The 16,496-nt window shown below is 43.4% G+C and overlaps 1 protein-coding gene across 1 annotated transcript; it reads right to left on the bottom strand.

Moving 5' to 3' along the window:
- Positions 1 to 1,005: 1,005 nt before the first annotated feature.
- On the bottom strand, positions 1,006 to 15,200 carry LOC311124628 (excitatory amino acid transporter 5-like; the record flags this gene model as incomplete). The annotated part of the gene is made up of 8 exons (XM_084198740.1): positions 1,006 to 1,278; positions 4,521 to 4,620; positions 7,527 to 7,661; positions 9,795 to 9,989; positions 13,709 to 13,942; positions 14,285 to 14,384; positions 14,735 to 14,969; positions 15,162 to 15,200. The coding sequence occupies 8 exons, from the start codon at positions 15,198 to 15,200 to the stop codon at positions 1,006 to 1,008; spliced, it is 1,311 nt and encodes a 436-aa protein (XP_084054866.1).
- Positions 15,201 to 16,496: the final 1,296 nt, after the last annotated feature.

Genomic DNA, 16,496 nt, shown 5'->3' with positions numbered 1-16,496 from the left:
GGAAAGGGAACAGTGTGTACAGGTAGTCTGGAAAGTGAACAGTGTGTACAGGTGGTCTGGAAAGTGAACAGTGTGTACAGGTGGTCTGGAAAGTGAACAGTGTGTACAGGTGGTCTGGAAAGTGAACAGTGTGTACAGGTAGTCTGGAAAGTGAACAGTGTGTACAGGTGGTCTGGAAAGTGAACAGTGTGTACAGGTGGTCTGGAAAGTGAACAGTGTGTACAGGTAGTCTGGAAAGTGAACAGTGTGTACAGGTGGTCTGGAAAGTGAACAGTGTGTACAGGTGGTCTGGAAAGTGAACAGTGTGTACAGGTAGTCTGGAAAGTGAACAGTGTGTACAGGTGGTCTGGAAAGTGAACAGTGTGTACAGGTGGTCTGGAAAGTAAACAGTGTGTACAGGTGGTCTGGAAAGTGAACAGTGTGTACAGGTGGTCTGGAAAGTAAACAGTGTGTACAGGTGGTCTGGAAAGTAAACAGTGTGTACAGGTGGTCTGGAAAGTGAACAGTGTGTATAGGTGGTCTGGAAAGTGAATAGCAAATACAGAATGTCCTCCTTTTGGCCATAACAATCCACTGTCACAGTGCTTCACTTATCCCAGCTAGTGTTGTGTCCTGGAAAATAATTATTTCCCAGTACATCACTGTCAGGTTTCAGAGAAGCCTATACTCCCCCATCCCTGTGCTCGCTCCCTATATCCACCATCCATGAAAGCAGTCTTGTCACAAATCTCATGTTTCTCACAAACAAAACAGGAAATAAAAAGGAATCACTCGATCAGTCAACAATAACAATAAAAATAAGATGGGATCCATCATTGCTCTCTCTGTTCATCTGTTCATCCATCTTCACCTCTATAAGTTCCAGTGGCGTTGGCCTTTCATTCTGATCTACTGAACGGCGAGACTCAGTTGAAAAAGAGCGCCTCCAACTGGTGATGGACTGTGGAGCTTTCCACATCAGTCCTGCTGGGATGAGTGGTGGTGATGTGAGGTGAGGTATGGGACCTATACGTTGGTCTCCAGGCCATTCATGTCAATGGCACAGTGGTCCTTATCCTTCTTCAGCTGCCTGGGAGGCACGGGGGGCTTTTTCCTCTCCGGAGGGGGCGGGGGCCGCACCCCTTCCTCCAGCTGCATGAGGCGGGCCACGTCGGGGGGGAAGGCGTCTGGTTTGACCCCTGACCCCTGGGGCGGCGGCTGGGTGCTACCGTTGTTGTTCTCACAGTTCGTATGTTGCTGGATGTTTATCATGGGCTTGGTCTCACAGATCAGAGGCACCTAGGAGAGAGGGAGGGGGGGAGTGGAAAAATAGAAGGAGAGAGAAAGAAGGAGCGATGGAAATAGAGTGAGAGAGAGAGAGAGAGAGAGAGAAAGCGCAAGGACAGGAAGGAGGGGGAGAGATTGAAAGAAATTGAAAAGAAAGCGAGAGAGAGGGAGAGAGAGAGAGAGGGAAACGGTGAGAGACAAAAGTGATCCATTTTCATTCGGAAGAGTCAGCTTTTTAAACCAACATGGCTCAGTTTAAATTGTTTTTACATTGTAGTAAAACAAAATACCTAATTTGATATGCGTTGACATCAAATTCCATGGCATTACTACATTCTGTAGCAATGTATGTTTTGTTCAATTAAAAAAATACATACAATTAAATGCGATTTGATTAAAATTAATGCCTTTAACTGCAGTAGATGCAAAAATGTGGGCGATCCATTTTCATTCGGAAGAGTCAGCTTTTTAAACCAACATGGCTCAGTTTAAATTGTTTTTACATTGTAGTAAAACAAAATACCTCATTTGAAATGCGTTGACATCAAATTACATGGCATTACTACATTCTGTAGCAATGTATGTTTTGTTCAATTAAAAAAATACATACAATTGAATGCGATTTGATTCAAATGAATGCCTTTAACTGCAGTAGATGCAAAAAGGTGGGCGGATCATAAAAAATCTGTTATTAGGAATGTACAAAAATAAGACCTGTCCTCCAGTACAGCTATGAATCGGACTTACAGAGACAATTATAGTTTTCAGTATGCATCTCATCTTTTGTGGGAACTCTACCCTTCTATGGAGACAAATTGGGGTAAAATGTAGAGGAATACAGATAGACATTATCAGTCAAACGTTTCCAGACATACAGTTGAAGTCGGAAGTTTACATACACCTTAGCCAAATACATTTAAACTCAGTTTTTCACAATTCCTGACATTTAATCCTAGTAAAGTTTTCTTAGGTCAGTTAGGATCATCACCTTATTTTAATAATGTGAAATGTCAGAATTATAGTAGAGAGAATGATTTATTTCAGCTTTTATTTCTTTCATCACATTCCCAGTGGGTCAGAAGTTTACATACACTCAATTAGTATTTGGAAGCATTGCCTTTAAAATGTTTAACTTGGGTCAAACGTTTCGGGTAGCCTTTTACAAGCTTCCCACAATAAGTTGGGTGAATTTTGGCCCATTCCTCCTGACAGAGCTGTCAGGAGAACTGAGTCAGGTTTGTAGGCCTCCTTGCTCGCACACGCTTTTTCAGTTCTGCCCACACATTTTCTATAGGATTGAGGTCAGGGCTTTGTGATGGCCACTCCAATACCTTGACTTTGTTGTCATTAAGTCATTTTGCCACAGCTTTGGAAGTATGCTTGGGGTCATTGTCCATTTGGAAGACCGATTTGCGACCAAGCTTTAACTTCTGACTGATGTCTTGAGATGTTGCTTCAATATATCCACATAATTTTCCTTCCTCATGATGCCATCTATTTTGTGAAGTGCACCAGTCCCTCCTGCAGCAAAGCACCCCCACAGCATGATGCTGCCACCCCCGTGCTTCACGGTTGGGATGGTGTTCTTCGGCTTGCAAGGGCCCCCTTTTTCCTCAAAACATAACGATGGTCATTATGGCCAAACAGTTCTATTTTTGTTTCATCAGACCAGAGGACATTTCTCCAAAAAGTACGATCTTTATCCCCATGTGCAGTTGCAAACCGTAGTCTGGCTTTTTTATGGCGGTTTTGGAGCAGTGGCTTCTTCCTTGCTGAGCGGCCTTTCAGGTTATGTTGATATAGGACTTGTTTTACTGTGGATATAGATACTTTTGTACCTGTTTCCTCCAGCATCTTCAGAAGGTCCTTTGCTGTTGTTCTGGGATTGATTTGCACTTTTCACACCAAAGTACGTTCATCTCTAGGAGACAGAACGCGTCTCCTTCCTGAGCGGTATGACAGCTGCGTGGTCCCATGGTGTTTATACTTGCGTACTATTGTTTGTACAGATGAACGTGGTACCTTCAGGCATTTGGAAATTGCTCCCAAGGATGAACCAGACTTGTGGAGGGCTACAATTTTTTTTCTGAGGTCTTGGCTGATTTCTTTTGATTTTCCCATGATGTCAAGGAAAGAGGCACTGAGTTTGAAGGTAGGCCTTGAAATACATCCACAGGTACACCTCCAATTGACTCAAATGATGTCAATTAGCCTATCAGAAGCTTCTAAAGCCATGCCATCATTTTCTGGAATTTTCCAAGCTGTTTAAAGGCACAGTCAACTTAGTGTATGTAAACTTCTGACCCACTGGAATTGTGATACAGTGAATTATAATTGAAATAATCTGTCTGTAAACAATTGTTGGAACAATTACTTGTGTCATGCACAAAGTAGATGTCCTAACTGACTTGCCAAAACTCTAGTTTGTTAACAAGAACTTTGTGGAGTGTATGTAAACTTCTGACTTCAACTGTACCTCATACAAAACATAGTGAGTGAGTCTCCAGCGCATCCATTTGTGTTGAAAAATAATGTGCGTCATGATAAGGCCACCACAGTCTTTATGCTGAAATATTTTTGTAGATGGAAAAGGTTTGCAAGGTTTTCAACTATCAAACAACAAGAACCTTGTCCTCGTCAAAATGCGTCCTTGAATTCAAAATGATAAAGATAAGCAGTTTTTTTAAAGAACGTATGACTAAAATCACGACTCCCGATAAAGCACTAACGTCAGATATTCACACTATTGTTTTTGACAGAATACAGTCATGTCGCTCTGAGCTCTGAGCCATAGCATTGGCATTAAGCAGAGTGTGACAATTTGATCTAGCAGCCAGGTTACTCAGTGTGTCTTTGCCATCAGCTCTCTTCCTGAGGAAGCTCAATATCGACAGGAGTTTGACTGTGGGGAACTAGCTAGGTTCCATGATGGCGGCAGGTATAGTAACACTAATGAGCCGAGCCAATCCGAGCCGTACTGTGCTGGTCATTGTTGCTGGAACCATGCTGGAAAAATATCTGAAGCACAGTACGCCTCAGCATGACAGTGTGATAAAAAAAAAATCTGAGCCAGCACAGTACGGCTCGACTCAGCATAGTACGTCTCGGCTCAGCACAGTACGGCTCTGCTCAGCACAGTACGGATCTGCTCAGCACAGTACGGCTCTGCTCAGCACAGTACTTCTCGGCTCAGCACAGTACGGCTCTGCTCAGCACAATAGTGTGAAAAGGGTATAAGACAGGCAGCTACTCACACCATCTCCTTCCTTGATAAAGTCTTTTCTGCAGATGTGGGCCATGATACCTGTAGCCAATGCATCCCCCATAACATTCACCATGGTCCGGAATCTGTCTCTGGAAGCAGAAGGCGAGCAGGAAAAACAGATTTAGAATAAGAGGTGTGTGTGTGTGTGTGTGTGTGTGTGTGTGTGTGTGTGTGTGTGTGTGTGTGTGTGTGTGTGTGTGTGTGTGTGTGTGTGTGTGTGTGTGTGTGTGTGTGTGTGTGTGTGTGTGTGTGTGTGTGTGTGTGTGTGTGTGTGTGTGTGTGTGTGTGTGTGTGTGTGTGTCTGTGTGTCTGTGTGTCTGTGTGTGTGTGTGTCTGTGTGTGTGTGTGTCTGTGTGTGTGTGTGTGTATAAATGAAGAAGTTCACAAATAAAGATGGGAACTGTATCATAATTCTATACAGAAATGAAATGTATTGGAGTAAAAAACACATCTACTCATTTACAGTTTCACTGTTATGTAAAGGGTGACTATGATATGTCGATATTACATCCAACAGGATGTTATTACACATCTAATTTCATCTGATTTATTTCTATAGTTAATGTTCATGTATATGTGGCGACTGTACCTCTGCTACACAATGATTAATGACTTCTATAAATGTAAGTTGCTCTGGATAAGAGCGTCTGCTAAATGACTAAAATGTCAAATGTATATGTGACTCGTTTCAGGAAACTAGGCGTTTCTTCTGCCGTACTTCTGTCTATAACATGAGCTGTTCAGTATATGTAGGTAATCCTTTCTAACACTGCTTTAAAAAAAATATATCACGAAGAACTGCAAAAGTGTTGCTAATGCTCTGCACTTTCTGGAGGACTGAGTTTTGAAATAAGTGGAATGCCCGGTGGAAGCAGAATAGGATAGCCAAGGAGATGGAGAAAATTCTGTAGTTTGATTGCAAATATGCGGAAGGAGTCAAAAAGAGAACACACAGAAGGCTGTTGTATGAAACACCTGTCTCCGGAATAGCTACATCTTCAAACTAAGGGCTACCATGGCATCCGTGACAGAGAGGGAGAAGCGTTCATCCATGTATATGGGTAAGAGAGTCTAGCTAGCAATATTTTCAGATATTATATGTTTCTAATTTTGTCACAAAGTCGTTTTCATTGCAAGTTACAGCTTCCTTTTAGCTAGCTAGCTAACGCTAGCTGGCTGGCTCGCTAGCTAACGTTACATGTATTATCTGTGTAGTAATATTATTCGTATTTCAGAGCCATTTGCATTGCTATTTATAGCCTACTGTTAGCTAGCTCGCTAACATTGAACCAAGTTGGTTAGCTTCAGCTACCTTCAGATTCATGCAGGGTAGTAACGTTATGAGTTGGGATTATGGTTCATTGTTTAGCTAGCTACATGTCTAAACAAAAGACTCCACTATGCAAGTAACCATTTCACTGTACCCTTTACACCTTCTGTATCCTGTGCATGTGACAAATAAACTTTGATTGTATTTAGCATGTGTTTACCAGAGACAGTATTATTTCATCACACTCACAACCAAGCTATTTTTCTGTAATTAGCTTGCCATTAACTTGTAAATAATGATCTTGTTGTGATTTTATTTTCCTGTAATAATTCACACACATTTTTTATTATTTAACTAGGCAAGTCAGTTAAGAACAAATTCTTATTTACAATGATGGCCTACACTGGCCAAACCCAGACGACGCTGGGCCAATTGTGCGCCGCCCTATGGGACTCCCAATCACGGCCGGTTGTGATACAGCCTGGAATCGAAACAGGGGGTCTGTAGTGACGCCTCAAGCACTAAGATGCAGTGCCTTAGACCGCTGCGCCACTAGGGAGCCCTTAGCTAAAGTTAAGACGTTGTCAGCTATGATATGATCATTATTTGAGCTGGCTTGCTAGCTAACAAGCTAGAAACTAACCAAAACATTGTTTCAAAAGTTGCTTTTAGTTGCCTGGTTTGCTAGATTGACACATACTAAATTAATGGATAAGAGCGTCTGCTAAATGACTAAAATGTAAATGTAAATGTAATGTTTAAACTGATGGGTTTATTGTTGTTAAAATACACCAGCTATGCTGTTTTGGACCACCAGGCTGCTGATGTCATGCAGCCTGTCGTTTTTGTGTTTATACTTTTTCATAACGACAACGACAAGTTTGATGTCGGACGACAATAAAATGTTCTTGATGTCACTGCGACAACTGTCTACAGACATGTCGATAGATGTAGTATGAACCAGCCTTTAGTCTTGAAATCTTTGGTTGTTTGGTACTCACTCTGTTTAGCACATGGCCTCACATGTGAATCCATAAAGAGATGAGTGGGGCTAAGGCTTAAGAGGGTGTGAACAATGCTAAATGGGTGTAGACAAAGAAGAGCTCTCCAGTAGGTGTACCAAAACATTGAAGGGCCATATACTCAAAAGTGGGGTTACAAGTTTCTGAACTTTCAAAGCATAATTACTTTCCCATTGTTCCTCAACTGTAGTGTATGATATACAATTTTCTAGCTCTGAGTTTCTACTTTTATCCAATGTAAAAAACACCATAGATGTGTTCGAATACTCATACTAACCGCACAAACCTTACTATTTGTGATGTAAATTAAGTATGTAGTATGCTTATTGGTCATAGCATGGATATAGTTAGTATGCCAGAAGTTCCCGGATGTCGTACTACATTTGCCAAAATTCAAAATATACAAGCAGTGGACACTATTTCCGTGCTTTTAGGGCCCAAAATGCAATACTTCAGAAAATGGGCGTGGCTTCACAACATTTTCAGATTGCTACATAAGACCGAATCGAGCCAGTCGGTCACATATGTCTCCACATTACCATAATTAGGTAGCATCTGAATAATGCTACATAAACAAACTCTCTCACACCACTTCAGAAATAATCATTGATGCATCCTACGCACAGAATACGTCACATAACATGGAATCGAAAATCAATTATAAGACTGACAATAGAGGAAGTGGATCCCATATGGTACTCACAATGCCCAATCCACTGCAATGATGAGAGTGATATCATCAGTTGGCAACCCAACTGATGTTAGCACGATCACCATGGTGACCAGACCAGCCTGTGGAATTCCTGCAGCACCGATGCTGGCTGCTGTGGCTGTGATGCTGGAAGACAGAGAGAGGTGGGATAAACTCCATTATACCATACTCTATACAATAACTGATGTAGCATAAAGAGTTCCCTGGTAGAGTTTCTCTATACCAAACCATACTGCTTAGCCATGTTCCCTCTGGTTTTATTTACACTAGCATACCACCATAAATTCATGCCCAATACAGTGCTTCATTCTAAGCAGGATGCTCACCTGGATATTGGAAAATAGCCCATATCTATATGTTCACATAGTACTTTGTTACTTATTGTCAATGTGGTCATAATGTTGCCATAATGTTGCTATATGTTGCATTGGCTGACATGAACCATAATATTTGAATGAACCGTTGTTACATTTGAAGCACATAGAAACTAGCCCTAATCCCTTTGAAATAGTTTAAAAGCATTAAGGAACTAAACTCCATCTTCCTATTTATAGCTACATAACATATGCGACACACAGACTCAATTTATAAAGCAGGATGAATTGGTTGTCTTTATGTGTGTTTCATAATATTAATGGAAATCATCAACTGCGTTCCTGGTTGATACTGTTGAAGTAAAGTTATATGATTTCAAAGGGAATAGGGCTAGTTTCTGATTTACATGAATATTATGAAACACATAAAGACAACCAATGCATCCTGCTTTGAAAATGGAGTCTGTGTGATTTGCGAATGTTATGTACTGTAGCTTTAGACAGGAAGATGGAGTTTAGATCCTTCATGCTTTTAGCCTTGTTGTTTGTTGAAAATAGAGACGCAATTCCATCTACTTTAATAGCATTAAGCTGGGGGTCCCTATGGCAGGGAGGGGATTCAAGGCCAAAAACACGACGAGGCTGAAAAATACAGGGACGTTCTATTTTGATCCCCAATTACTTTGCACTATCCTGCCTTCCTCTGCCATCACTGAGCACTTTACTCTCTGTGTCCATCTCTCTCTCTCTCTCTCTCTCTCTCTCTCTCTCTCTCTCTCTCTCTCTCTCTCTCTCTCTCTCTCTCTCTCTCTCTCTCTCTCTCTCTCTCTCTCTCTCTCTCTCTCTCTCTCTCTCTCTCTCTCTCTCTATATATATATATTTATATATTCTCTCTCTTTCTCTCTCTCTGTCCATCGCTCTTTCTCTCTCTCTGTCTGTCTCTCTGTCTCTGTCTCTGTCTGTATCTGTCTCTGTCCATCTCTCTCTCTGTGTCTGTTCATCTCTCTCTGTCCGTCTCTCTTTCTCTGTCTGTCTCTCTCTCTCTCCGCCTCTGTCTCGCTCTCTGTCTGTCTCTGTCTCTCTCTCTGCTGTCCGTCTCTCTCTCTCTCTGCCCTCAGTGTATTTGGAACAGTAGTTCCTCACCCTTATTTCCCCCTCGTTCTTGGCATAGTCCATCTGTTCATCTAATTCAGGGATGGGCAACTTTGATCGGGGTGGGGGGCCACAAAAAATCTGAACTCCCACCCTCCCCACCGCATTGCGAGCAAACATTTTTGAAACATGTGGCTTATATTAATGCCATTAGTCACTTCAAAACTGTAAGAGACATGTAACTTTAGATAACTGTTGCCTGGCAGAACATCTAAAAGTCTATTTTAGTCAGCTGAGGATCACCCTTTAAAACCTATGTAGCTTATCACCATCGCCTCCCTGCCAGTAAGGAGATACCCAGTATGCTATAGGCAAGGGATGGGCAACTCCAGTCCTTGGGGGCCTGATTGGTGTCACGCTTTTGCCCCAGCCCCAACTAACAAACCTGACTCCAATAATGAACTAATCATGATTTTCAGTTTAGAATGCAGTTAGTTTGATCAGCTGTGTTTGCTAGGGATGGGGAAAAGTGTGACACAACTCCGGCCCCCCCACTCCGGCCCCTTGGAGTTGCCCATCCCTGATATAGTTCATTTATGATGGTGACTGGAATCAGTGACTAACATTTGTATATTTCCGTAACAGATAAATCTTCTCCATGCGGGCTAACCGCAGACACCTGTGTGTTTCATTGTGTGTTGCTGGGCTGGATACAGACAGAGGACCCCTGCTTTAAATGCCTCTCTTCTTCTTTATACAGTATGTTCAAATACAGTAGAATTATGAAGCATATATTTATATGTTCAGTAAAAGATGGCCTATACTATAAAAGCCGTTCATTTCTCCCTGTTACCTGATGGTTATGATTTGTCCAAAGTCCAGCTCGTAGTTATTGACCTGGGCGATGAAGATGGCTGCCACGGCCTCGTAGAGCGCCGTCCCGTCCATGTTGATGGTGGCGCCCACTGGGAGCACGAAGCGGATAATGCGTCGGTCGATGTGGTTGTTCTCCAGGAGGCACTTGAAGGTGATAGGCAGCGTGGCAGAGCTGGAGAGACATAGAGGGATAGACAACATTAAAGCTGGGGAGAGACCGAGGAAGACAACACCAAGTTGAAGGTGGCAGAGCTGTAGAGAGATAAAGGAGGACAGCATAGAGCTAAAGGTGATAGGCAGTGTGGCAGAGCTGTAGAGAGATAAAGGAGGACAACATAGAGCTAAAGGTGATAGGCAGTGTGGCAGAGCTGTAGAGAGATAAAGGAGGACAACATAGAGCTAAAGGTGATAGGCAGTGTGGCAGAGCTGTAGAGAGATAAGGAGGACAACATAGAGCTAAAGGTGATAGGCAGTGTGGCAGAGCTGTAGAGAGATAAGGAGGACAACATAGAGCTAAAGGTGATAGGCAGTGTGGCAGAGCTGTAGAGAGATAAAGGAGGACAGCATAGAGCTAAAGGTGATAGGCAGTGTGGCAGAGCTGTAGAGAGATAAAGGAGGACAACATAGAGCTAAAGGTGATAGGCAGTGTGGCAGAGCTGTAGAGAGATAAAGGAGGACAACATAGAGCTAAAGGTGATAGGCAGTGTGGCAGAGCTGTAGAGAGATGGAGGAGGATGACACATTAAAGGACAACAACAACAACAGGAAATCAAGTCATGAGACAGGTTATTTGTGGTTTTATTGCCATAAGACATAACCACCTGTTATTTAAAATTTAAATGTATTAAGAGTAGTGTACTTCATTATGTTAATAAAGCTTAGAAGAGCAAACAATTACTATGAACCTTTATTCTGCTTTGGGGAGAACAGATGGTGCATTTACAGCAGCTGTTAAGTTTCATGATTAACTCCAAAATAACCCCCTTATGAATCCTATAAAACCTGCAGAATGACTTCTCCGTAAGTGTGCAATCTCAGAACACACAGCAAGTTGAGATGTAATGTTTGTTTCTTCTTTGGATGTCTGTCTGCTTAACCTATAAGTATTCTCAGTGGACAGACATGAAGGTTACGCACGCACAAAAGACACACACACACACACAAACACACACACACACACACACTAACACACACACACACACACACACACACAGCTCCCGTTTCCTCCAACACACACCAGATGTGTTCTGATCTCTTCCCTCCTCCCATCTTCCTCTTCCTTCCCTTCACCTCCCTCCTCTCACCTCCCTCCTCCCTCCTCTCACCTCCCTCTTCCCTCTTCCCTCTTCCCTCTTCCCTCCTCTCACCTCCCTCCTCCCTCCTCCCTCCTCCCTCCTCCCTCCTCCCTGCTCTCACCTCCCTCTTCCCTCCTCTCACCTCGCTCTTCCCTGCTCTCACCCTCCTCCCTTCTTCCTCCTCCCTGCTCTCACCTCCCTCTTCCCTGCTCTCACCTCCCTCCTCCCTCCTCCCTCCTCCCTCCTCCCTCCTCCCTCCTCCCTGCTCTCACCTCCCTCCTCCCTCCTCCCTCCTCCCTTCACCTCTCAACTCACCTCCCTCCTCTCACCTCTCTCCTTTCACCTCCCTCCTCTCACCTCCTCCCTCCTCATCTCACCTCCCTCTTCCCTCCTCTCACCTCCCTCCTCTCAACTTACCTCCCTTGTCTCACCTCCCCTTCTCCCTCCTCCCTCCTCTCACCTCCCTCCCTTCACCTCCCTCCTTTCACCTCCCTCCTCTCACCTCCCTCCCTTCACCTCCCTCCTCTCACCTCCCTCCTCCTCATCTCACCTCCCTCTTCCCTCCTCTCAACTCACCTCCCTCCTCTCACCTCCCTCCTCCCCCCTCTCACCTCCCTCCCTTCACCTCCCTCCTCTCACCTACCTCCTTCCTCCTCTCACCTCCCTCCCTTCACCTCCCTCCCCCCTCCTCTCACCTCCATCCTCTGCATCACTTCTTCTTTTTATAAGCAACATTAATGTGTTGAAAATCCCAAATTTGCCCTCAGAACAGCCTCAATTCGTTGGGGCATGGACTCTACAAGGTGTCGAAAGTGTTCCACAGGGATGCTGGCCCATGTTGACTCCAATGCTTCCCACAGTTTTGTCAAGTTGGTTGGATTTCCTTTGGGTGGTGGACCATTCTTGATACATACGGGAAACTTTTGAGTGTGAAAAACCCAGCAGCGTTGCAGTTCTTGACACAAACCAGTGCGCCTGGCACCTACTACCATACCCTGTTCAAAGGCACTTAAATATTTTGTCTTGCCCAATCACCCTCTGTATGGAACACATACACAATCCGTGTCTTAATTGACTCAAGGCTGAACAATCCTTCTTGAACCGGTGTCCTCCCCTTCATCTACACTGATTGAAGTGGATTTAACAAGTGACATCAATAAGGGATCATAGCTTTCACCTGGTCAGTCTATGTCATGGAAAGAGCAGGTGTCCTTAATGTACACTCAGTGTACAATTCAACTTGAGAATTTATTCTACCTTATTTGCATATTTCACAGTGTGCCTTTCAAGTAAATTGTAGTTACTTACCACCCATGCCTGTATTTGTTAGTACACAGACATGGTTGTTGTATTCATTGGCTTTCAGTCCTGTAGCCTTCACCAAGTGAGTGTCGAAGTGAATATGTTATCTTAAAAAAACTATTTATGGCAATACATTACATCCAGTAATAAAGCCTTTCTTTGAGGGCCTAGTTACACCCTAACACAGTGGTCTGAAGCTCCTGGTTTACAGGCCACATCAAGCCTGCAAGTCACAAAGTGATGTGTAAATCCTATTGGAGTGAGGATATCCAACAATTTGAACTTTTTAATCACCCGCAACCTGTATTGAGAAAGATTGCTGGGGTAGGCAAGATTGCTTATTGAGACTACCTAAATCATATAAACTGGAACAGCCATATCAGTAATGGGTGCGATAAGTCCAACTACTAACAGATTGTAGTAGTTTAGAAAAATGTATATTATTTATGTTTGTGTAGCATAAGATTAATCAACCAATCAATGTACATGCAAAAACACAGGTATTAAAATAAAACATTCTGAAAATCAACCTGGTATAGAGCATGCTGGGAAATATGATAATGATGGGCATGGGTTTCAGTGGTTTTGAGCAAACGTGAATTTGTAATTTTACTTAACAATCTTGTTTAAATTCAGCTCACTTCGAGCAGAGTTTGTTGAGTAAACAAACTAACACATTAGCTCAAATTCTTGTCCTTTTGAAGTCCAGTCAACTCACAGAATAACACTGATTAAGCAATTCATGTACATGCCCTGAGTCTGACCTCTTCACCTGGAAGATGTTGCCAGGGCGATGTGTACGTGGCAGACGTTAATGTGCTGCTTAGCAGTACCACTTCCTCCTGCTCCAGCTCACACCAAGACTTGAACCCAGGACCTCTGCCTCGTAAACACACATGATCACCCTCCTGAAACATTTTTAACCAGTCGCGCCACTGAAAAGCTGGCATTTTGGCAACACGAGTGGAGACATTTCAGGCTGAGGAGTGAGGTTACAGATCCCATCTGTTACATGTTCATGAGGGGGCTGTTGCCCCAGCAATGTGCCTTACCTGGAGGATGTTGCCAGGGTGATGAGAAGCGCCTGCAGGATGCCCCAGATGTAGACAATGGGTTAGGGTTAGGGTTAGGGTAAGCACTAAGGTTATGCCTAGGGTCAAAGTTAGGTTTGTTGTTGTTGTTTACCTGGATGAGGTTTCCAGGGCGGTGAGCAGGGCCTGCAGTATTCCACTGATGCGCATGATAAGTTAAGGGTCAGGGCTAGTGTTAAGGTTGGGTCAGAGTTGTTGTTTACCTGGAGGATGTTGCCAGGGCGATGAGCAGGGCCTGCAGGATGCCCCTGATGTAAACGATGGGGCTCTTCTTGGTGATGAAGAAGTACATGGCCGGGAGGATGAAGAGCCCATGGAGGATCAGACCGAAGACCACCGTGACAGCGTAGAAGCCCAGCTTCTTACCCATGGCTGACGGGTCGCTCATCTCCAGGATCTTACCGGCCACCAGGAACACAATGCCGAATGGGAAGTACCTAGTCAGGAAAGGAGGAGCAGGGTCAGAGGTCATACACACAGCCATGCAGAATTTGTAACAAGGATCCTGGACACTATTCCATGGACACTATTCCATATTTACTGCACTAATTTTGGCAGTAGTGCACTACATAGGGAATAGGTTGTCATTTCAGATTCAACCCCAGGGTGTTTGGCTGTCTGTGATGAATGCAGTTAGAAATGTCTGTGATGTCTGTGCCATATGTCTACACATCTATGTGTTACAGTTAGGACCTGGAGTTTTTCCTGATAAGGATCACTTTATATGGTCTGGAAAAACTTGATGTCCTAGTTGCTGTATAGTGTAGTCAAATCCTTACCAGATGACGATAGCAACGATCTTCAGGACAGCCTCGTTTAGGCTCTGGCAGAAGTTGACCAAGGCGCTGCCATTAGGCCCCATCCTGCCCAGCATTATACCTGTCAAAATATACAGCATGTCAGTGACGCAGGACAGGACACTGCTCACATAGTACACATCATTAGACAAGTGAGAAAAGTGCTCATTTCTGCCGACAGTGATTTAGGCCTTGCTTGACATCTGAACTAAAACAACAACGTAATGTAAGCAAAAGATTTCAGGAAATGTCACAAATAATGGAGAGGAAAATGGAGAGTGTGTGTGAGGTGTTTTGTGTGTGTATTATGTATGTGTGTGTGAGTTGTTTTGTGTGTGTATTATGTATGTGTGTGTGAGTTGTTTTGTGTGTGTATTATGTATGTGTGTGCGCATGCGTGCATGCCTGTGTGTGTGTATGTTTGTTTATTACCCATGGTGGCTGAGAAGATCACAATTCCAAGGACGTTCATTCCATCACTGGTTCCCGGTAGTGTTTTGAAGTATACATCTGGGGGAGGAGTCAGGTCCAGGGAGAAATTCTGGAACTCTGTTCCATTATCGTCCTGGATACCGTAGATAAGTGCTCGCCGTGTGGTGGATTCTGATAGGCTCTGACTCACTGTGGCCTTCGGCGTTTTCATAATGGGAACACTTCTCGTCCGGTACTGTTCATATGAAGTAGAGCAGAGAACAGGGACAATTAAAGATGATTCATGGATTAGTTATTGAATTAGAATACAGAGAAAATAATTTGAACTCAATAGCGGTCAAATTAACAGAACACTGAGAACTGAATCCAACTTGAACTCATGGAGCATGAAGTCCTACAGCAAAGTGTATGATTTAAAGGGGCTCACCTGTTGAAATGTGGCTTGAACCAAGTTGGCTGGAAACATGTTGCTTGAAGGGAAAGAGAACAACAACAAATATATATATATATATACAGTACCAGTCAAAAGTATTAGAACACCTACTCATTCCAGGGTTTTTCTTTATTTTTACTATTTTCTACATCGTAGAATAATAGTGAAGACAACAAAACTATGAAATAACACATCATGTAGTAACCAAACAAGTGTTAAACAAATCAAAATATACATTATATTTGAGATTCTTCAAATAGCCACCCTTTGCCTTGATGACAGCTTTGCACACTCTTGGCATTCTCTCAACCAGCTTCATGAGGTAGTCACCTGGAATGCTTTTCAATTAAAAGGTGTGCCTTCTTAAAAGTTAATTTGTGGAATTGTTTTCCTTCTTAATGCGTTTGAGCCAATCAGTTGTGTTGTGAAAATGTAGGGGGAGTATACAGAAGATAGCTCTATTTGGTAAAAGACCAAGTCCATATTATGGCAAGAACAACTCAAATAAGCAAAGAGAAACGACAGTCCATCATTACTTTAAGACATGAAGGTCAGTCAATATGAACATTTCAAGTGCAGTCGCAAAAACCATGAAGCGCTATGATGAAACTGGCTCTCATGAGGACCGCGACAGGAATGGAAGACCCAGAGTTAACTCTGCTGCAGAGGATGAGTTCATTAGAGTTACCAGCCTCAGAAATTGTAGCCCAAATAAATGCATCACAGAGTTCAAGAAACAGACACAACTCAACATCAACTGTTCAGAGGGGACTGTGTGAATCAGGCCTTCATGGTCGAATTACTGCAACAACAAAAAAACACTACTAAAGGACACCAATAAGAAGAAAAGACCTGCTTGGGCCAAGAAACACGAGCAATGGACATTAGATCGGTGGAAGTTTGTCCTTTGGTCCAAATTGGAGTCCAAATTGGAGATTTTGGGTTCCAACCGCCGTGTCTTTGTGAGACACGGTGTGGGTGAACGGATGATCTCTGCATGTGTATTTCCAACCGTAAAGCATGGAGGAGGAGGTGTTATGGTGTGGGGGTGCTTTGCTGGTGATGCTGTCTGTCATTTATTTAGAATTCAAGGCACACTTAACCAGCATGGCTACCACAGCATTCTGCAGCGATACGCCATCCCATCTTGTTTGGGCTTAGTGGGACTATCATTTGTTTTTTAACAGGACAATGACCCAACCCACCTCCAGGCTGTGTAAGGGCTATTTTACCAAGAAGGAGAATGATGGAGTGCTGCATCAGATGACCTGGCCTCTACAATCCCCCAACCTCAACCAAATTTAGTTGGTTTGGGATGAGTCGGACCGC

The sequence above is a fragment of the Coregonus lavaretus genome (assembly GCF_964263955.1).
Source record: "Coregonus lavaretus genome assembly, contig: HAP1_SCAFFOLD_6697, whole genome shotgun sequence".
Taxonomy (NCBI): domain Eukaryota; kingdom Metazoa; phylum Chordata; class Actinopteri; order Salmoniformes; family Salmonidae; genus Coregonus; species Coregonus lavaretus.
This window is presented reverse-complemented; position numbering and strand designations above follow the sequence as displayed.